The 21,221-nt window shown below is 57.3% G+C and overlaps 1 protein-coding gene across 2 annotated transcripts in view; it reads left to right on the forward strand.

The window, feature by feature from the left end:
• Positions 1-21,221, forward strand: part of LRP1 (LDL receptor related protein 1) — an 80,737-nt gene that overhangs the window by 28,788 nt on the left and 30,728 nt on the right. Inside the window, exons 11-34 of one of the 2 annotated variants that reach the window (XM_077913472.1) lie at positions 349-585; positions 1,784-1,964; positions 2,843-3,065; positions 4,188-4,389; positions 4,722-4,847; positions 7,062-7,202; positions 7,299-7,424; positions 8,107-8,223; positions 8,623-8,703; positions 9,326-9,376; positions 10,315-10,482; positions 13,769-13,951; positions 14,388-14,588; positions 15,732-15,977; positions 16,087-16,284; positions 17,450-17,654; positions 17,838-18,002; positions 18,635-18,879; positions 19,129-19,260; positions 19,576-19,803; positions 20,055-20,229; positions 20,313-20,407; positions 20,605-20,754; positions 20,869-21,009. In XM_077913472.1, the coding sequence (XP_077769598.1) occupies positions 349-585; positions 1,784-1,964; positions 2,843-3,065; positions 4,188-4,389; positions 4,722-4,847; positions 7,062-7,202; positions 7,299-7,424; positions 8,107-8,223; positions 8,623-8,703; positions 9,326-9,376; positions 10,315-10,482; positions 13,769-13,951; positions 14,388-14,588; positions 15,732-15,977; positions 16,087-16,284; positions 17,450-17,654; positions 17,838-18,002; positions 18,635-18,879; positions 19,129-19,260; positions 19,576-19,803; positions 20,055-20,229; positions 20,313-20,407; positions 20,605-20,754; positions 20,869-21,009 (4,017 nt within the window). The remainder of the gene's footprint in view (positions 1-348; positions 586-1,783; positions 1,965-2,842; positions 3,066-4,187; positions 4,390-4,721; positions 4,848-7,061; positions 7,203-7,298; positions 7,425-8,106; positions 8,224-8,622; positions 8,704-9,325; positions 9,377-10,314; positions 10,483-13,768; positions 13,952-14,387; positions 14,589-15,731; positions 15,978-16,086; positions 16,285-17,449; positions 17,655-17,837; positions 18,003-18,634; positions 18,880-19,128; positions 19,261-19,575; positions 19,804-20,054; positions 20,230-20,312; positions 20,408-20,604; positions 20,755-20,868; positions 21,010-21,221) is intronic. The other variant, XM_077913473.1, reaches the window with a different exon arrangement.

A 21,221-nucleotide genomic window follows, 5' to 3' on the forward strand; every position in this document is an offset into this window, starting at 1 on the left:
TGGCTTAGATAAGGACGGCAGGAGCAGAAGGGGTCCAAAGTGATCAGATTCCAACATATTTGAGCCACTAATTTTACCACTGAGCAGGGAGCACCTAACTGAAAACGTGCCACTTGCTACTCTTGCCCCATCTCCTACCCCAGGGTGCTGTCCCAGGGCTTTACGTGTTCATCTGTCTGTTCACGTGACCCAGAGCCCCTGCCACCCCATGTCCCCTGAGCCGGGAGAACTGGGACACTCACTGCAGCCCCTTAGGCCATGACCCCGGAGGCTGGGTGGGAGTCTGTGTGAGCACGTGTGTGTACACACGTGCACCTGAATTTGTGCCTTTCCTTATGCCTGCCCTAGAGCCAGAACACGAGCTGTTCCTTGTGTATGGCAAGGGCCGGCCAGGCATTATCCGGGGCATGGATATGGGGGCCAAGGTCCCAGACGAACACATGATCCCCATCGAGAACCTCATGAACCCCCGGGCCTTGGACTTCCATGCTGAGACCGGCTTCATCTACTTTGCCGACACCACCAGCTACCTCATTGGCCGCCAGAAGATTGATGGCACAGAGCGGGAGACCATCCTGAAGGACGGTGAGGCCCCCCAAAGTGAGAGGTGTGCAGATGGCACTCCCGAGGGACACCCGCCTGGGATGGGAAGCTCTGTGAGGCCTGGGCCCTCTTGGCATGGAGAGCCCCCTGCTGACCGGCTGGCTGAGCTGGTTGGCATGGAGATGAGGGGATAGACAGGTTGACCCCTGTGTGACTCCCTTCTTGGCTGAGCCGAAAAGAGGCAGGAGGATGGATGGGTTAGGCAGCGTGGGCTGTCCTTGCCAACCCTTGGGAAAACCCGGGGTCTCTCTGCCATTGGCTCGGAGCCCTGGAGCTGCACGCAGGACACAGCCCAGGGGAGGCCTGAGGCCTTGAATAAGGAGCAGCCCTATGAGCACATGGGTGCACACAGAGGGTTTGTGCAGCCAGACCTCACAGCCAGCAAGAGCTGCTTGCTCACTTGTCCCGAGAAGAGTATGTTTTGTGAGTCAAATCCAGGTTTTCCCTCGGAGCTGCTGGAGCAGGGCCTCAGCCTCGTCCGTTGCCTCCTGAATATCCAACTCTGTGGAGGCTCTGAGCTCCTGAGTTTTCTCTGTTCCTGCTGAGTGTCAGGAATTCCCAAAACTGCAACTTGGGCCCTGTCCTGGGGTTAGGGAGGGTTTAGCGTTAGGGAGCCCTTAACCAGTGAATCTGGCTGACAGCCAGTTACTGCTCCCCACCCTACCCCCCACCCCCCACCCCCCGCTGGTACTGCTACAGAACCTCAGCAGTCAGCAATCATAAGACTTTGGGGAAATCAAAAGTAACTCATCAGGAAAATATTGGGGTTCCCTATATCAGGGGAGCTGTTATTTAAGCTTGAGATGAAGCCTTTGGCTAAGTGAAAAATCACTTCCTAATTTATTCATTTTGTTAGCTCAGGACTTTTAGGCCTGGGATGTTGTGTCACACTTGTGTGACATGAACATTGCTTCAGCTCACTCCAGCTCAGGCTCAGACATGCCCTCGCAGGGGACCTCACGTCTGCCACAGAGGTTCATGGGTTGTAGTGTTGAGTTTTGAGAGACCGTGGGCCTTCACACAGTCTCCCCAGCTCCTTTTCCAGCCTCTCACCCCATCCCACCCACCATCCAGGGCACAGGGTAGCTCCATGCACCTCCTGCTCATCAGGTTGCTCAGAGGCAGGCAGTTTTGAAGTTCCTTTGAGGCTCTCCATCATCACTCCCTTCACTCCCTGCAGGGATCCACAATGTGGAGGGGGTGGCTGTGGACTGGATGGGGGACAACTTGTATTGGACGGATGATGGACCCAAGAAGACCATCAGTGTGGCCAGGCTGGAGAAGGCTGCTCAGACCCGCAAGACCTTAATCGAGGGCAAAATGACACACCCCAGGGCCATTGTGGTGGATCCCCTCAATGGGTGAGTCTTTCCAGGGCCCGGGGGAAGGAGGAACCAGGAACCGTGGATCTCAGAACTGAAAAATGAGACAAGGAGTCAGCAGGGGAGAGCGGCCTAAGTGGGATGCTGAAGCAGGAATCAGAGGCTGAATGGGGGAAAGGTGCCCTGTCTTCAGGACAAGGGAAGGGATTCCTCACACACACACATGAGATCTGGTCCTGTCACTCCCAACTCAAGGCCCTCCACTGGCTCCCCTTGTCCTTGGAGTGAGACCCACAGTCCTCATCTGGCCAGGGTTCCCACAGGATCTGCCTGCATCTCTTTGACCTCATCACCATCTTTCTTCTACCCCTGGAAGTTCTGTCCCTACTGCTCATTACCTGTTTCTCAGACACCCCAGCTCTTCGTGCCTCAAGGCTTCTGCTCTAGGAGTTGCTTTGCTTGGAGCTCCCAGACATTCACAGATCTAGCCCCTTGTCTGCATTCACACCTAGGCTCAAACATCCTCAGAGAGGGCTTCCCTGCCTGCTGCCCAGTCCACTGTCGAGGTGTTCACCCTATTTCATGTTCTTCCTGGGTTTTCTCAATCCCCCATGTATGTAACCTTCCAGTTGACTTGTTTCTTGGGTGGGTTGTGATCTCCAGGAGATCATGAGCCTTGTCTGCCTTGATCTCCACTGGGTCCTCAAGTGCCAGGACTGGGCCCAACTCACAGTAGGCACTCGACAAATACTTGTTGAATGGAGGAATGAATGAATGAAATGTTGGGACAAGGGTTGAGTGGGCAGGAAGCCCCGTGGGAGGAGCTATGGCGTAGCACACATGGATTGGGACCACATAGGAGGCTGCCAATGATGGCAGGGGTGGTCCACGGGATGCTGACCAGTCCCTGCCCACAGGTGGATGTACTGGACAGACTGGGAGGAGGACCCCAAGGACAGTCGGCGAGGGAGGCTGGAGAGGGCCTGGATGGACGGCTCACACCGAGACATCTTTGTCACCTCCAAGACAGTGCTTTGGCCCAATGGGCTGAGCCTGGACATCCCAGCTGGGCGCCTCTACTGGGTGGATGCCTTCTATGACCGCATTGAGACCATACTGCTCAATGGCACAGACCGGAAGGTGGGCAGGCACGCACCTGTGTAGGGGTGTTCATGTGTGCGTTGCTAGGACACATTTGTGTGTGGACTGTGTGGGCATCTCTGTATCTAGGCCTGTGTGCTTCATGCATGTCTCCCTACGTACCTATGGGTGTGTGCATCTCTGTGCTGTGCGTCTTAGGTATCCTATTACTTGAGGATCGCCTCTCTATGAGGGATTGTCAGTGGGCTCGACCACTCGTGTGCATACCTGAGTGTACACCTCCTGTGCATCTCTGCATGGTTGTGCACATACACACAGTACACTTCGGTGTGTGCCTCTGTGCAAGTACACAATGCCTAGACATGGCGGATACATGCGTGGTTTCATTTGGGTGGCCATATGCTTTGTGAGTCATGTGCATCTCTAGGCGCGTGGACTGAGCTCTTTCCTGGTATTTAAGGCCCTTTATGATATGGCCCCTGACTATGTGGTCTTATTTCTCCACCAATCCCTGTATCCCAGCATTTGAGCAAGCAACACTAGACAGCTTGGAATTGCTGGCACATAGTGAACAGGGTCTGCCCCCTGTGCTGTTGCGGATGGCGTTCTGCCTCCACCCCCGCTCCTCTTCACCTGTCACACTGCTCAGGAGCCCCCTTCTCCAGGATGTTGCCTCCAGACCCTCGTCCACCCTGGATTACCATGTGTCCCCTCCACGAGACACTCGGCAGCTTCAGGGCAGGGACCGTGTTTTTTTCAAGCCACAGCTTGGCCCTTAACAGATCCTGGCAAATGTTTGTTGAATGAAGAAATGAATGGATGAATTCTGGTTGTCTGCTCAGAACTCTGTGTGTGTGTGTGTGTGTGTGTGTGTGTGTGTGTACATGCACACACACGCGGGTTGGAAGGATATGAATGAATATGAATGAATCCAAGGGAGGACAGTGTGGACAAGCTCCCCCTCAGCATCCTGCTGGGTCCAGGGTCTGGCACCTCACTGTGTGCAAAGCTGTCACCCTCAGGGTCTCCCAGGCTAGTGGGGGAAACAAGACCCACACCCAGGACATGGATGAATGAATGAACGAAACGGTAATCCCGCTAGGCCTTCCTCGGGCACCCCATTTGTCCTCAGCTCCTTGGCAACCTCCCCTCCATTCTTAGATTGTATATGAGGGTCCTGAGCTGAACCACGCCTTTGGCCTGTGTCATCATGGCAACTACCTCTTCTGGACTGAGTACCGGAGCGGCAGTGTTTACCGCTTAGAACGGGGCGCAGGCGGGGCGCCCCCCACCGTGACCCTTCTGCGCAGCGAGCGGCCTCCCATCTTTGAGATCCGCATGTATGATGCCCAGCAGCAGCAAGGTATCCCCTGGTGCTGGGGCCAGTGATGGGGTGGGGCCTAGATGGGGGGTGAGGCTACTCTGGGTCGGGGATGGTGGTGAAGCCACTCCCCAGGGATCCTAGGCTCTGATTGTTGAGGCCCTCGAGAAGAGAGGCCCCCAACCCATTTGACGGTGTCTTCCCCATCGCCTTCCCTGTCCCATGCCACCATGTCCTCTTCTTCAACATGCTTATCGTCCTTGTCACCACTACTCCCTTTCTGACTCCTCACTTGAATGTGACTTTTCCCTGTCCTCTCTCCTCCTATCCCTGGCCTTTGTGGCCCTGCTACAACCATCCCTCTGCTTTTTCAGTGGGTACCAACAAGTGCCGAGTGAACAACGGTGGCTGCAGCAGCCTGTGCCTGGCCACCCCTGGGAGCCGCCAGTGTGCCTGTGCTGAGGACCAGGTGTTGGACACAGATGGTGTCACCTGCTTGGGTACGTATGAGGAGGTGCCCGGCGGGGTGGGAGGCCTGGGAGCAGCCCTCATCAGGAGGGGGCCGACGTGTCCAATCAGTGATTAAGGAGCAGAGAGGGTCCTGTGGGGGCAGCAGGAGACAAGGGACAGGATTCAGGGAAGGCCCTGGGGAGCAAGAGGGGGTTTGGGGAGGACCAGGGGTGGGAGGAATTTGAGAGAGCACAAAAATTAGGGGAAACCGAGCAATGATCAGGACAGCTAGGAAAGAGGAAAATATTCTTTTACATTTGCTTCCCCCTTGATTTAAGTAATATAACAACAGTTCTAAATATTGGAAATTAGAGAAGAGAAAAAAACCCCAAAGCCCACCAACAGACACCAGTATATTGTTAGCACTGTGGTAAATGAACACCATCTTTCTATGGCCAGTTGGGTTACATGGTTGGGTGTATGCAGCTGGGATCAGACTGTATATAAAATGTCTTCTGCCCTCTTAGGGTGTCACGGCATTTACTGTGTCATTGTTGCTTTTTTTTTTAATTAAATAGCATATTTTAAAATAAAAGTAGGTCATGCTCATTGTAAAAAAATAAATAAATGAACAATATAGAAAAACATAAGGAGAAAGTACAAGTCACCCCAAATACCACCACCCACGGGTGTCACCGTCATCACTTGGGGGCACACCCTCCCAAAGATTTCTCTATGCTTTTGCCTTTACTTAAACAGAATCGTGCTACACATGCTATTCTGTTTTCTGCTTTTCATCGCTCGACAGTAGGTCATAGAGATGGAAGCAGATTTTTAATGACTGAAAGATATTTCATTAGTGAACGTTCCATCATTTTCTCAACCATTTCTCTATTGTAGGGTGTTTAGGTTGTTTCTCCCTTGTTATAATGACAGCTAACATTTATTTCTTAAGCACAGACAAGTATTATGATTATTATGATTATAAGCACTTCCCATGCAGTAGCTTGTTTATTCCTTAAAATATTCCTATAGGGAACGTATATATTATTATCCCCTGTATACAGATGAAGAAATTGAGGCCCAAAGTTCAAATAGGGATTCGAGCCCAGGAAGTCAGCCCCAGAGCCTGTTTTTTTCACCACTTACTCTGCTGTTTCCCACACCTTCCTGCCTTCCCATATTCTGGATGGCTTCCTTAAGATAGAATCCCAGAAATGAAAATGGGTCGGTGGGGCCTTAGCAGACAGCTGAGAATAAGTGACTGAGGCCAGGTGGGGGGCAAGAGCATCGGCAGAGAGGGGAACCGAGTGGCCAGGGTGATGGAAGGATCCACACGGACACTGGAATCACCAAGAATTAGAGCAGGAGAGAATTGGGGAAAAGTGACACTGAGTCAGCCGCTAAAACCCCTTAAGATGCCTGGGGGCCCGTAGAAGCCGGGGTTGGTGTAGTCTAATAGCACGAAAGTCAGCACTGATTTTTCCAAGAGGAGAGAAGAACAGTTGGGAAGCAGTACCGAGGAGCGAGGTAACACATACCAAAGCCCAGTGGTCCAGGGCCGCAGGAGAGAGAGTAGGCACCCAAGGGGGTGCACAGAAGTTTCCAGGATTAGAGCAAGGATGAGAGATGGGTGGGTCAGAAAGGCATCCGGCAGAGGTGCAGGGTGCAGGGTCAGGGGCCGACGGGGTTGCTGGGCTTCCTGATGTCACCCATGCAAACGCAGACCAAAGACCTAGTGGTTTTACTGCTGAGAGCTCAGGGCAGACGGATGGGGAGGTGGGAGTGTGGGGGGACAGGAGGCTGGAGCCTGCAAGCTCTGGGGCCTGTGTTCAGTCCTTCTGGTGGAGTCGATACATCTGGGAAGGAAAAAGCCCAAAGACCAGGACATGGCCCTGGGGTCCCAGAGGCGATTTCCAAGAGGCAGCCTGTGGAGGAAGCGGGTGAGGCGTGGTCTTCTCAGGAGGGACGAAAGTAAGCAGGGGCGGTGGGGGGTGGGGGGGCTCTAGGCTCTCTTGCAAGCGGCTGATTCTCAGGCCACACTGAAATACTGAAAGTATTCAAGTAAACATCACCCTTGTGGCTTGAGAAAGAGCTGCGGTTTCCAGCCAGATTATTATTTGTTGGTGAAGAATTACACCCTAGAAAAAATGACTCTCGGTATATGATTTAAAATAATACGACAGGCAAGCCTAGCACAGAGCGCTGAGCGCCTGTCCCACGGCCTGGTCTGACTCTCCCCCCAACCCCTGTGGCGCCCACAGCGAACCCGTCCTACGTGCCCCCACCCCAGTGCCAGCCCGGCGAGTTCGCCTGCGCCAACAGCCGCTGCATCCAGGAGCGCTGGAAGTGCGACGGGGACAACGATTGCCTGGACAACAGCGACGAGGCCCCGGCCCTCTGCCGTGAGTCGCTCACCGCCTCCCGGGGATGGCAGGCCCGGGGCAGGGGCGGCGGGGCGAGCTGGGCCCTGCCTTCCACTGACCCACCTGCCCCCCCAGATCAGCACACCTGCCCCTCCGACCGGTTCAAGTGTGAGAACAACCGGTGCATCCCCAACCGCTGGCTCTGTGACGGCGACAACGACTGCGGGAACAGTGAAGACGAGTCCAATGCCACTTGTTCAGGTGTGGGGTCCGGGGTGGACTGGCAGGGAGGTGGGGGCGGGGGGCCCCAGCCGGGGAAGACCGTGGCCTCGGGAAAGAAAGGAGCCCGGGGCATCAGGGCCGAGAGGACGGGACTGCGGGCAGGAGAGGGGTGCTCTCTCCCTTTCCCCAGAAGAACGGGGGTGGCTCGGAGATCTGAGCTTGCGGGGAACAGTGTGGCTTCAGGTTGGAGACAGGAGCAAGGAGGGTGGATCTCCTCGGAGGATACCAGGGACCCCTTGAGAGATAGGGTGAAGCAGATGGGTGTCAGACCACACAGCTGGCTTTTTTTTTTTTTTTGTAAGATTTTATTTATGCATTCGTTTGAGAGAGAGACAGAGAGAGAGCAAGTGTGAGCAGAGGTAGGGGCAGAGGGTGAGGGAGAGGGAAAGAGAGAACCCCAAGCGGACTCCTTGCTCAGGGCGGAGTCCAGCACGGGCTCCATCCCACAGCCCTGACACCACGACCTGAGCCAGTACTGCCAGTCTGACGCTTAAGCAACTGAGCCAGCCGGACCCCCCACGTAGATGGCTTTGAACTTCTCTAAGAGAAATGGCTTTGTACCCTCGGGAAGACTTCCTGAGAGACAGGATAGGAGGAAAGAACGGGAGATTGGGGGGGGGGGGTGCAGAACTATGAATGCTCGCACCATCCCTGTCTCCAGCTCGCACCTGCCCACCCAACCAGTTCTCCTGTGCCAGCGGCCGCTGCATCCCCATCTCCTGGACGTGTGATCTGGACGATGACTGTGGGGACCGCTCCGATGAGTCGGCCTCGTGTGGTAAGAGGGACAGGGGTGGGGGGGCCCGTGAGAACGTGCCCTGGGGCCGGGGTGCTGGAGGGACCCCGAACCTTAGTCCCTGGGTGGCCGTGAGCAAGTTATGTCATCTCTGTGGCCTCTGTTTTGTCTGCACCAACATGGGGATTCAGTGAGGTCAGGCATAGGACCCTCAGCATGGGGCAGGCGGCTGGGAACTCTATAGAAGCTCAGGAAAGGGAGGCTCAGAGGGATGGGGATGAAGGAGCAGAGCTTCAGGCTCAGCTCCCACCACTAGCTTTCCCGCCCCTGGCTGGCTGGGCTATGGCTGCTGCTTCCAGGAGGGACCCTGCACCCCCTTCCCAGGGGTGTGATGCTGTATAAGCTGGAGGGCCCCACTCAGTTGTTTTTTCTCCCTGACAGCCTATCCCACCTGCTTCCCCCTGACTCAGTTTACCTGCAACAATGGCAGATGCATCAACATCAACTGGCGATGTGACAATGGTAAGAGCTTACCCCTCTTAACCTGCCCTGCTTCCTAGGAAAGCTAGAAGCCACAGCCAGGTCCTGGTGGGAAATAAAGGGGTTCTAGAACCAAGCTGGGCCTCCTTACAATTCACTAAAGCCCTGCCAAGTTGGCTGAGAGAAATGAGGACAAGCCAGAAATGCCATGGGGGAACCCTCCCTGTCACCCATCTGAACCACTCCTCCCCAGACAGGGCCTGTGCTGCCCATTCTCTGGCAGAAGCGTGGGGGCCGGGGAGAAATGAGTGAGAAAGGCTAAAAGGGCAGAGTGAGAGGATCCCAGTGCCCAACTCCCTTCTCCCTGCAAACTCCAGCTCCTGGGGTTCTTGGTACACCCTCCAGGCTCTGGCTTCAGGCTCGGGAGCCCACCTGGCGGTCAGCCATGGACCATGTGATGTCAGCCCTGAGCCGTGGGGGCAGTGGATCATCCTGTGTGTACCGTCTCAGGGCTCTGGTTGTGTCTGTGTGTTGTGTCGTGTTGCACCAGTGGTTCCAGCCCTAGCTAATGTGTGAGAGGATGTACTGGGTCAACGCCACGTTGCCCCTCATCTTTGCCGTGTCTCGTGTGCCAATGGTTGCCCTGGCGGTTTCTGTGTTTCAGAGAAGGATTGTGGGGACGGCTCTGACGAAAAGACCTGTCCTGAGCCTGCCGGTCAGTGCATAGAAGCACATGCACCATCACCCCAGAGCCCCAGCTGGCCTCGGGCCACTTCTCAGGAACCCCAGGCAGCTCCCCTCTCCAGAGAGCTCCTAAGACATGAAGAGAGAGAAGGGAGACAGGAGGCGACAGAGAGAGACAGACAGACAGTGGAAGGGAAAGAAGCAAGGAGGGCAGGGAGAGGAGGTGACAGGTGGAAACAAGAAGACCAAGACTCAGAGGGGAGGAGAGAGAAGCAAATCCAGGTGGAAAAGAGGCAGGAACACACCCCAAGGGGGAAAGCCATACCCCAGTCTTCTCAAGCGTCCTGAAAATGTGGAGGGAAGGCCCGTAGCCCCCACCCACGAGGCCTGGAAAGCAGGACCGTTCATTCAGTGACCCTCAGATGCCTTCCAGAGGTGACCCCTGACCCTTCCCAGCTGCAGGCAGTACCCCTTGTGAGCTGGGCATCCCCAGCGGGGCCCAGCAGTGCCTGAGCTCAGGGCGGCCCTGCTTCGGCCCTTCCCTCCCCAGCAGGGCAGCCTCACTTACACTCCACCCACCTCACTCCCCGCCAAACCGGAGAAATCTCTGCCTTTCTCCCAAAGCAAGCTGACCCCTGTTCCCACACCCTGCCTGAAGGAGAAAGGGAAAGGACCATGTCCAATTCCCACCCACCACCTAACAAGACTCAGGGAAAGGCCCTCGTGGGGCCTGCCCCACGTCTACACCTCTCCTCAACCCGTCCCCCCCGCCCCGTCCCGTGGGCCATGGTGCATGCTGCAGTCTATGCAGTTTCTGTGTCTTTTCTGTTTGTTATTTTCTCAGTGGGGGAGCGGGGAGGGACGCTGGGGTGGGAAAGGGGAGGTGGGCGTGGGGGCCCCAAGCTGGGGTCACAGAGAAGGCTGCTTGCTGACCTGCTTCTCCCCTCTCCCGTTCTTGCTTCCCCCCAGACAATGACTGTGGGGACAACAGTGATGAGGCCGGCTGCAGCCACTCCTGCTCCAGCACTCAATTCAAGTGCAACAGTGGGCGCTGCATCCCTGAGCACTGGACCTGTGATGGGGACAATGACTGCGGAGACTACAGTGATGAGACCCATGCCAACTGCACCAACCAGGGTGGGTGCCTGGGGGCCAGCAGGTGCAGCAGGACCATCATGTGCCAGTCCCTCTGTCCCTCCATCCCTTCGTCCCTCGGTCGTGCCCCCCCCCCCCCCCCCCACTGTGTGCCATTGCCATCTGGGAACCAGAGATAACCCAGACACAGCTCTTATCCTCAGGAATTGCCCATCATGAGGGAGAGAGAGATTGTCAACAAACCATCGTCACACCCTGGTGTGATTACGGGCTTTGCAGTTGGGTGGCCTTGGGTTTGAGCTCCAGCTCTGCAGCTTACTATCTGGGTGGCCTTGAGCAAGTTACTTTATCTCCATGGGCCTCTGTGAGTTTCATCTGCAAAGTGGGATAATAATAGCATCCACATCACAGCGCTGATGTGGGGGTTCAGTGAGATCATGCACAAAAAGCATTCGGCATACAGCCTGTGCTCGCAAGCTGGTAGCTTGAGAAGGGGATGCTCAGGGGGTAAGGATGCATGAGCACAGTGGGGACCAAAGGAGAGTCCCCTCTGATGGCTCCTCAGAGTACTCTGGGCCCAAGCCTCCAGGGCCCAGCTAGGGGGCAACAGGGGCCGAGTTTCCGGAAGGCATAGACCCTCTCAAGGAAGGTTGGTTTCTCGGCTCTGGCCTGTTGTTTCCATGGAAGACTGCAGACCCAGGGTTGCCCTGGCTTTGAGAGAAGTCAGAAATGCAGATTATTTTTTTAAAGATCTTATTTATTTATTCATGAGAGACACACAGAGAGGCAGAGACCCAGGCAGGGGGAGAAGCAGGCTCCCTGTGGGGAGCCTGGTGCAGAACTCAATCCCAGGACCCCGGGATCGTGACCTCAGCCGAAGGCAGACGCTCAACCACTGAGCCACCCAGGCATCCCAGAAACACAGATTTTTATGTGAAGCCTACCCATTTCTAAACACTGTTGTATTAGTTTCCTCTTGCTGCCATAACAAAGTACCACAAGCTGAGTGGCTTAAACAACAGAAATTTCTTGTCTCAGTTCTAGAGGCCAGAAACCCAAGTCCACAATGTTGGCAGGGTTGGCTCCTTCTGAGGGCTGTGAAGGAAAATCTATTCAGGCCTGTCTCCTAGCTTTCGGTGTTTGCAGGCAATCTTTGGGATTCCTTGGCTTGCATGTGCTCCACCCCAATCCCTGCCTTCTTCTTTATGTGGCTTTCTCCCCGCCTGTGCACCTATTTCTGCATTCGGATTTCCTCTTTATATGAGGACACAGACATATTGGATTAAGGCCTACCCTAATGACCTCCTCTTAATTTAATCATTTGCAAAGACCTATTTCCAAAGATCACTTTCACAGGTACTTTGAGTTAGGACATCAGCATCTCTTTAGGGAACACAAATCAACCCATAACAACTGGCAATGGACTTTAAAAGCCTTAAAAATACTGCAGGCCAAAGTCTTTCCTTTTACCGCAGACCTTATCTGGCCCCTGGATCTCCAGCTAACAACCTGTGCTTGTAGAGCAAAGGTGTACACAGTGAGAGCAGTACTGAGAACAGGAGCTCCCACGCTGGGCCCAGGACTGAGAGGGAGGGCAGGGAGGGCAGGGAGGGTCACCTGAGGCCCAGGAAACAGTCGCTGGTTCTCAAGGGCCATCTCAGAAGTGCTGGATGGGTGGGACAAGTAATAGTCCCTTGGGATTCTGAGAAGAACCACGGGAGGCCTGCGCGGTGGTGGGAAAAGCACTCTGCCCTCACGTACAAGCTGGGTGACCTTGGACCAGTCATTTCCTCTGAGCCTTGGCTTCTTCGTCCATGAAATGAGAGATGTGTGGGGGCCTGGCACGTGGGAGCGGACCTGTCATGACTGGCAGCGATTGTGAAGCATGGTGGTGAGCTAAAGTGGTCTGGGGCCATTTAGGAAGAGGAGGGGTCTGAACTGGACCCTGATGAGGGATTGGACGGTGGCCAAATGGACACAAGGGAGGGTCCTCAAATGGAAGGCAGGTAGGGGTGGAAAACCCAGTAGCAAGAGGGTGACACTGAGCACTTTGGCGCCTGCCCTGTTGGGACCCCTGAGGCTGGAGGGGCCAGCAAGAATGAGGCTGTGCCCAAAGGGGCTGATGACATTAGCAGTTGAAAGTCAAGCACTGAGGCCTTTGAAGGACTTTGAAGCTGGAAGATGGTAAGATGTAGGAGGTGCTTGCAGAGGACAATCCTAGAAGGGAATCCAATTAGAAAGAGGCTCAGGGGCCCTGAGGAAGGAAGCTCAGCTCAGCTCAGCTGGGAGCCCGGCTGAGATGCAGAGATGCTGGCATTGAAATGAGAGCATTGACCGTATTCCTGGCGTATTCCTGGCGGGCAGGTGGGAGGAGCGGGCGGGCAGCCTGTGAGAGTGAGGTGTGGCTCCTGCACCCTCACCCGTGCCTCCGGGTGCCGCTCCTTCCCAGCCTCCTGAGTCAGATCTCCGTGCAGCAGCCACAGTGATCCTGCGGAACATGAGTCACATCACACCCCGGCCCTGCCCTCAAGCCTGCCCTGGCTCCCCACACGCTTGAACCAATGCCAGGCCCCACTCCGTGGCCTGCAGGGCTCCCGCCACCTCTCTGACCTGTGTTCCTGCCACCCGTTTCTCCTTCACTCTGCTTCAGCCGAACAGCCTCAAATATGCCTTGGGCATTTTGCAAATATGCTCTGCATCGTCCTGTCTCAGGGACTTTGCACTGGCTGTTCTGTCTGCCTGGGCTGCACCTCCCAGGTTCTCATGGCTCGTGCCACTCAGGCTTCTGTTCAAACACCTACCTGCTCAGAGGCCTTCTTTGACCGTCGGTGGCATCCTCATCTCTCTCTCTTGCCTTGACCCAGCTGCAGCTCCATGGTTTTGATCACTCCTTGCAGTTAGGTATCTTCCCCGCTAGAACTTCGGCTCCACAAGGATAAAGACTTTATCTTGCTCCCAGTGACACCTGAACAGTACCTGGCACACCAGAGGCACCCGCTGAGTGTGTGTGGAGTGACTGGCTAAAACGGAGGCTAGGCGAAGGTGGGGGCCTTCAAGCTCTGGCCTAGCAAATTACTTATCCAATAGACCACTGGTGTGTAAAATAGATGATAGACTAGCCGATGGCTGGGGTCCCGGGAGGTGTGACCTTGCTGACTCCTAGTTAGCTTCCAAGAAGTGTCAGCGGGGCTCAGAGAACTCTCCGTCCCTGCCTCAGCTCATAGCTCTAGGACAGAGCGAAACAGGGGGGGTTGGGAAGGCAGACATGGGAATGGCTGACCTGGAGCCCCTACCACCCCCTCCCATGCCGTCCCTCCTCCCCCTGCAGCCACAAGGCCTCCTGGGGGCTGCCACAATGATGAGTTCCAGTGCCGGCTGGATAGTCTCTGCATCCCCCTACGGTGGCGCTGTGACGGCGACACTGACTGCATGGACTCCAGTGATGAGAAAAGCTGTGAGGGAGTGACCCATGTCTGTGACCCCAATGTCAAGTTTGGCTGCAAAGACTCTGGTAAAAAGAAGGACGGGCGGGAGCGTGGTCTGGGGCAATATGGACAGAAGGAGATCGTCCTGAGTGCAGAGGAGCGGCAGTGAGGGATGGGGGTGGGGACACTGCAAGGCAAAGGCCTGCACAGGAAAAGCTTGCTTATGATGCACGGGCTGGGGGTGGGGTGGGGGGCGGAGGGAGGGGTGATGAAGGAGCCAGAGCCCGCACTAAGAGCCCTGGGAACCGAAACTGACACCAGAGCTGAGCTTCAGCACCCTCCTCAGATTCTTGCTTTCTTTGCTGCCTACGTGAGTCTGGCAAAGAAAGCCTCAAGGTTCCTAGTGGACCCCACAGCATTATAATCATGACCCTATGCGAGAAGCCCCACTGGGTCTGGGGAGAAAGGCATGGGGAGCCCTCCTGCCCAGGCCTGGCCCCTCACGCTATGCCCATCCCTCAGCTCGATGCATCAGCAAAGCATGGGTGTGTGATGGCGACAGTGACTGTGAAGATAACTCGGATGAGGAGAATTGCGAGTCCCTGGCCTGCAGGCCACCCTCGCACCCCTGCGCCAACAACACCTCAGTCTGCCTGCCCCTCGACAAGCTGTGTGATGGCAACGACGACTGTGGAGATGGCTCGGATGAGGGAGAGCTCTGCGGTGAGGCCCAGGCCTCCAAGAGGCCCCATGAAGGAGGGGGGGGCCTGGGGAAGGGGCCGGGGCTGGGGCCGGGGCCGGCGCAGCCAGAGCAGGACAAGCTCTGTGCGGGGAGAGGTCTCAGGGAGAGCAAGGGCAGCTCCCGCTGCCGGGCAGGACACGCCGGAGCAGTTGCCAACAGCCCTGTCGAGTTCAGACTCCCCCGGGCAAGAGGCTGTGCGAGCACACCACACTGTCAGAGCGTGCTACTGCACCAGACAGCCTTCGAGGCGGGTGGAATTATCGTCTCCATCTTACAGATGAGAAAACTGAGGCAGAGGGATTAAATAAGTGGTCAGGGTCACAGGGCTCCTAAAGTGTTGTCAAGATGGCGCAGGGCAACCCCTTCTTGTAGGCACGAGGCCTCCCCCACAGCCAGGCGGCACCAAAGCACAGAGCTGGCTTTAGAAATGAAGACAGCAGGGCTGTGTGCTGATGTGGTCAGGGCAGGCTTCCCAGAGGAGGAGGGATGTGACCGGGTTCCCAAGGACGGAGGGTTAGACCTCGCAGATGGAGAAGGTGGGGCGAGGAGGCCGTGCGCTCAAGGATCAAAAGAAAGAGGGGTCAGGGAGGGCCGCGTGGTGTGACAGGGGGATGAGGAGCAGAGCGGACCTGTCTCCTCCTCCCCAGGCAGAGCATCTGTTCCTGGGGGGGTGGGCAGGGGGGAGGGCAGGCTGGGACTGGCCCGGAGGACTGCTGATGGGTCATCAGTCAGGGCGGGCAGATCTCAGGGTGTGTCAGAGAACCCAGCAGGACGTTCCTGGCCACACCCTACCCCAGTCACACCCAAATCGGGGGAGATCGAGGAAAGGGCAACCCTCCAAGACGGGCAAAAAGCTGCCCTCCCCTACCATGGGCTCAAGAAGGGACAGGGAAGTAGAGACCAGGTACTGCCCTGATGGGGTGCTCCTCCAGGGGAGGAGGAGGGTGGTTCCCGTGGGGGGTGCTGGGCTCCCAACCCTGGTCCTGAGGGAGCCTGGGAAGTGGTGGGACAGAGGCTCTGCCAGAAACGGAAAAGAAGGGTGCCAGGGGCAGGGGGCCAGGGCTGTGTCTGGGCTGCCCCCCGCCCGGCTCCGCCTGACCCCGTCTCCTGCTGTGCGCCCCCAGACCAGTGCTCCCTGAACAATGGGGGCTGCAGCCACAACTGCTCGGTGGCACCTGGCGAAGGCATTGTGTGTTCGTGCCCGCTGGGCATGGAGCTGGGGCCCGACAACCACACCTGCCAGATCCAGAGCTACTGTGCCAAGCATCTCAAGTGCAGCCAGAAGTGCGACCAGAACAAGTTCAGCGTGAAGTGCTCCTGCTACGAGGGCTGGGTGCTGGAGCCCGACGGCGAGAGCTGCCGCAGCCTAGGTGACCGGGCGGGCGGGCGGGCGGGGCTGGGGCTGCGGTTTCCGTTGGCCCCAGGCCCCGGCCAGCGGGGACCCCTGCTCCCGCGCTGACCCCCTGCCCACCCCCCCAGACCCCTTCAAGCCGTTCATCATCTTCTCCAACCGCCACGAGATCCGGCGCATCGACCTCCACAAGGGGGACTACAGCGTGCTGGTGCCCGGCCTGCGCAACACCATCGCCCTGGACTTCCACCTCAGCCAGAGCGCGCTCTACTGGACCGACGTGGTGGAGGACAAGATCTACCGCGGGAAGCTGCTGGACAACGGAGGTGACGCGGGCGGGAAGGGGCGCCAGCGCAGAGCGGCACCCCACACCCAGGCCGCGAGCCCAGGCCCCTAGCCCCCCCACCTCCCCGGTAATTGGGTCAGATTTTGTGTGGGTCTCAGTTCCTGACGCCCCGTAATTATCGTCAGCAGAGCTGCTAGCCTGATAATTAACAAAATGATCAGCCTTTCTTTGGAATGGCCTGGAGCTCCCCAAATCCTAGAACGGCAAGCTTAAAAGGAAAAAGCCATTTAGGGACGGGCTACCTGAATCCTGCCTTCTGTCCAACGGCAGCCTGACCCATCACTGACCTTTCATTAATAACACACACACACACACACACACACACACGGAGCGTCTGCCACGCACACAGGGCCCCGGGGAGTCGCAGCGATCAAAACAGGCCGCGACGTCCGCCCTCATGGCGCTTAGGTGACAGGGGAACGAACCATCAGATGTGAACAAAACAAATGAGTACGATGCGGAATACAGCAGAAGGGGATAGCTGTGGATATAAAGGGAGGCAAGGGGGCCAGGGGGAATGGGGCCTGGCATTTTAAATTGAGTGGTCAAGGAAGGCCCCCGAGAAGGCATCTGAGCAAAGACTTGAAAGAAGCACATCAAAAAAAAAAAAAAAAGAAGTACATCTTACTAGAGGAGCTTGTCTTGTTTGTAATAGAGAAAACTTGGAACCATCCCAAACGTTCATTGACAAGGGGATGGCTAAGTAGATGGTGATAATGTTCCCATGATGCAATAGTTTTTAAAATACTTTATATATGTATTCCCATGGAAAAATCTTCAAGACAGTTTATGAAATAACTTCTGGAAGTTCTGCGCTCTTCATATTGACTCTATGCCTGTCCCCCAAAGCCTCCACCCTCTGCTCTGCTCTGCCCTCCTGCCATGAGTTAGCCCTTCAGAGAGCTGCAAGCAGAAGAAAGCTGTCACCTCCCCTTCTTCAGGGCTGTGGAAACTAGGCCTCTTCTCTCCTATTTGACTTCCTGGGGGTGGGGCAGGGGGCCCTGGGTGAGGAGGAGGGGCATCTTTGAACCCTAGACGAAGCCAGGGTGCATCAGAGATATTGGCAGAGGCATCAGGGTTGAGGGCGAGTCATCCAAGCTCCCTAGTATATTGTAATTTCACGCCCATGATTTTCTCTTCACCAGCCCTGACTAGCTTCGAGGTGGTGATTCAGTACGGCCTGGCCACCCCCGAGGGTCTGGCTGTCGACTGGATTGCAGGCAACATCTACTGGGTGGAGAGTAATCTGGACCAGATTGAGGTGGCCAAGCTAGATGGGACCCTTCGGACCACCCTTCTGGCCGGTGACATTGAGCACCCGAGGGCAATTGCACTGGATCCACGGGATGGGTGAGGACCCTGCACAGCCCAATTCTGGCCCCATGGTCCCCTCTGAAGCCTCATTCAGCCGGGTCAGGGACATCTGCCTCTTCAAATGCTATTCACCTCTTCTGCCCTTTACCAAAGATCCTATAATAGCCCCCCTCCAGGTCCTCAACCTTGGCCCTCCCCGACCCCCTCCCCATTCCCCAGGATCCTGTTTTGGACAGACTGGGATGCCAGCTTGCCCCGCATCGAGGCCGCCTCCATGAGTGGAGCTGGGCGCCGCACCATCCACCGGGAGACAGGCTCTGGGGGCTGGCCCAATGGGCTCACTGTGGACTACCTGGAGAAGCGCATCCTCTGGATCGATGCCAGGTCAGCACCCCCACCACATGTCCAGAGACCTCAAGCTTCCCCCTCTCCTCCAAGGATAGGGTGGGGCCAGGAGTCCCAGGGCCTGGTAGCCAAAAGGCCTGGGCAGCTGGAGCCAGAACTGGGGCCACCAAGGGCTGGGCCCGGGAGGAGGTCCAAGGTGAGGGGAGAGGCTGGGCAGGGGGAACAGATGTAGCAGGAAGAGGGTGGAAGTAGGGCTGTCACCCTGCACAGGGGTGCCTGGCCAGGCATGGGCAAGGCTGGAATGCCACGTCTTGTCCTCACTCACGAATCTGTGCACTCTGCTAGGGCACTTTATCTGCCCAGGGGAAGATAATTGGTCTGCTCAGAGGGGGTGCCTCTTTCCAACCCCATCAAAGCCCTCTGTGGGCTTACCGTGGCCCTATGGAGAAGCGAGCCAAGAGATTCAGGGCGTGTGAATTGGGATCCTAGACCTTGAACCACTCTGGTTCTCACTCCACGTTGTTCTGTTTGCCTTCCCCGGCCAGCAAGGCCCAGGAAGAAGGATGGACTGCTCTAGCGTGCTAGGGTTGGGGGGAGGGCTTGGGGGGAGGGCGGCGGGCCCGGGCATGGCCCCAGCCAGCATCCTCACTCTGCCCCGACTACGCTCTCAGGTCAGATGCCATTTACTCAGCCCGTTACGACGGCTCCGGCCACATGGAGGTGCTTCGGGGACACGAGTTCCTGTCGCACCCGTTTGCAGTGACGCTGTATGGGGGGGAGGTGTATTGGACGGACTGGCGGACAAACACGCTAGCCAAGGCCAACAAGTGGACCGGCCACAATGTCACCGTGGTACAGAGGACCAATACCCAGCCCTTTGACCTGCAGGTGTACCACCCCTCCCGGCAGCCCATGGGTAAGGGGCCAGAAAGGGGCCTGCAGCCTCTTTAGAAGCCCTTAGGAGAAGAGGGGGCCGTGAGAGCATGAGGGGCTTGCTAGGAAGGCGGGGGGTGGGGGAGTCTGCCGACAGAAGAGGGTCTGGCCACAGGTGATGCTGGAATGGGGAGGGCACGAGTCGGGGAAGAGGTGGTGGTCCAGGTGAGAAAGGCCAGGTAGGGGCCAGCAAGTCACAGGATCTCCTCACTCCTCTCCCCGGCCCCCACAGCTCCCAATCCTTGTGAGGCCAATGGGGGCCGGGGCCCCTGCTCCCACCTGTGTCTCATCAACTACAATCGGACCGTCTCCTGCGCCTGCCCCCACCTCATGAAGCTCCACAAGGACAACACCACCTGCTATGGTAGGAGGCCCCTCCTTCAAGATCCACTGGTAAACTGAAGCTGCGGGGGAAGGTGTCAGATACCCAGGCTCATGGCTGTAAGTGAGGGAAGACAGTCCCAGCTAGGAGGGGCCCAGTGGCAGAGGCTCCAGAGACAGCCACTGCAAGAAGACGCAGGAACTCAGGCCGGGAGATGACGCCCAACGGGAACACTTCCTGATGACCAATGGCCAGCAGCAGATGGAAGGAACCAGGAGAAGGAGGGACCCTAACTTGGGTGGGTAGGAAGCACGAAGGTAGAGGGCTGCCCTCAGTGACCTGCCACGTGCCCCACAGAGTTTAAGAAGTTCCTGCTGTACGCACGTCAGATGGAGATCCGGGGGGTGGACCTGGATGCCCCCTACTACAACTACATCATCTCCTTCACGGTGCCTGACATCGACAACGTCACGGTGCTGGACTATGACGCCCACGAGCAGCGCGTCTACTGGTCCGATGTGAGGACACAGGCCATCAAAAGGGCCTTCATCAATGGCACGGGCGTGGAGACCGTCGTCTCTGCAGGTCCTGCCCTTGCCCTGGGCCCCCGCAGTGGGTGTGGGCGCCCCCCACCTGGCCCTTACTCCATCTCCACTCCCCCCTGGGCCTGATAGTCCTTTTCCAAATCTTCTTCTCACTGCTCCAACCCTGGTCTCCCAATCCTCATTCTCCAGCCCCACCACCCCCCAAACCAGGCCAGTCCCCGACTTCCTCCCACTTGCTGACCTATGCCCGGCAAACACCCAATCTCCAACTCCCCGCTGTGTCCCCCCCAGACTTGCCAAATGCCCACGGGCTGGCTGTGGACTGGGTGTCCCGAAACCTGTTCTGGACCAGCTATGACACTAACAAGAAGCAGATCAACGTGGCCCGGCTGGACGGCTCCTTCAAGAATGCAGTGGTACAGGGCCTGGAGCAGCCCCACGGCCTCGTTGTCCACCCGCTGCGTGGGTCCGTCCAGGGCCCGGGGCTGGGGAGCGTGGAGGGCGGGGGAGGAGAAGAGGGGCCTGACTCACTTTTCCACACCTTCCCAGGAAGCTCTACTGGACGGATGGGGACAACATCAGCATGGCCAACATGGACGGCAGCAACCGTACCCTGCTCTTCAGTGGCCAGAAGGGCCCTGTGGGTACGAGCTTGCCTTGCCTGCGCTACGGCTCTTCCCTAATTCCTCACTCAGTACAGCCCCGGAGTCCCTCAGTCGCCGCTCTGCCTCCTGAACTCCTAGCTTAGTGCTTGTCCTCACCACCCTTCCCCAAGACCTCACATCCCTCAGCCCCCAGCCCAGGTGCCAGGCTCTCTGGCAGTGACACCACCCTCTCCCAGGCCTGGCTATCGACTTCCCTGAGAGCAAACTCTACTGGATCAGCTCCGGAAACCACACCATCAACCGCTGCAACCTGGACGGGAGTGAGCTGGAAGTCATCGATGCCATGCGGAGCCAGCTGGGCAAGGCCACTGCCCTGGCTATCATGGGTGAGGGCTGCTGGGTGAGGGCAGGGATGGGGTGGGGAGCCCTGGGGGAAACCAGGTTGGGCTGGCCTGGGGGTGGGGCCCTCCCCAGGGTCTCATCCCCTCCTGCCTCCCCAGGGGACAAGCTGTGGTGGGCGGATCAGGTGTCAGAGAAGATGGGCACCTGCAACAAGGCTGACGGCTCGGAGTCCGTGGTCCTGCGGAACAGCACCACCCTGGTGATGCACATGAAGGTCTATGACGAGAGCATCCAGCTGGGTGAGGCAGGGGGCCATGGCCACGGCCGGGGGTGGGGGGGGTGGCGGGGGCGGCGGTGGCGGCTAGCACAATCCCTGGGCAAGGTGGTGAATGGGAAGGAACATGGGTCAGAGATTCCACGCAGCCCCCCGGGGGGTGGGGGCTCCTCCCTCTCATTGTCACAAAGGTACCATGCGTGCTTACAGCCACCCGGTCACAAGAGCCAAGGGGCC

This window comes from Canis aureus, chromosome 11 (genome assembly GCF_053574225.1).
Source record: "Canis aureus isolate CA01 chromosome 11, VMU_Caureus_v.1.0, whole genome shotgun sequence".
In the NCBI taxonomy this organism is placed as follows: Eukaryota; Metazoa; Chordata; class Mammalia; order Carnivora; family Canidae; genus Canis; species Canis aureus.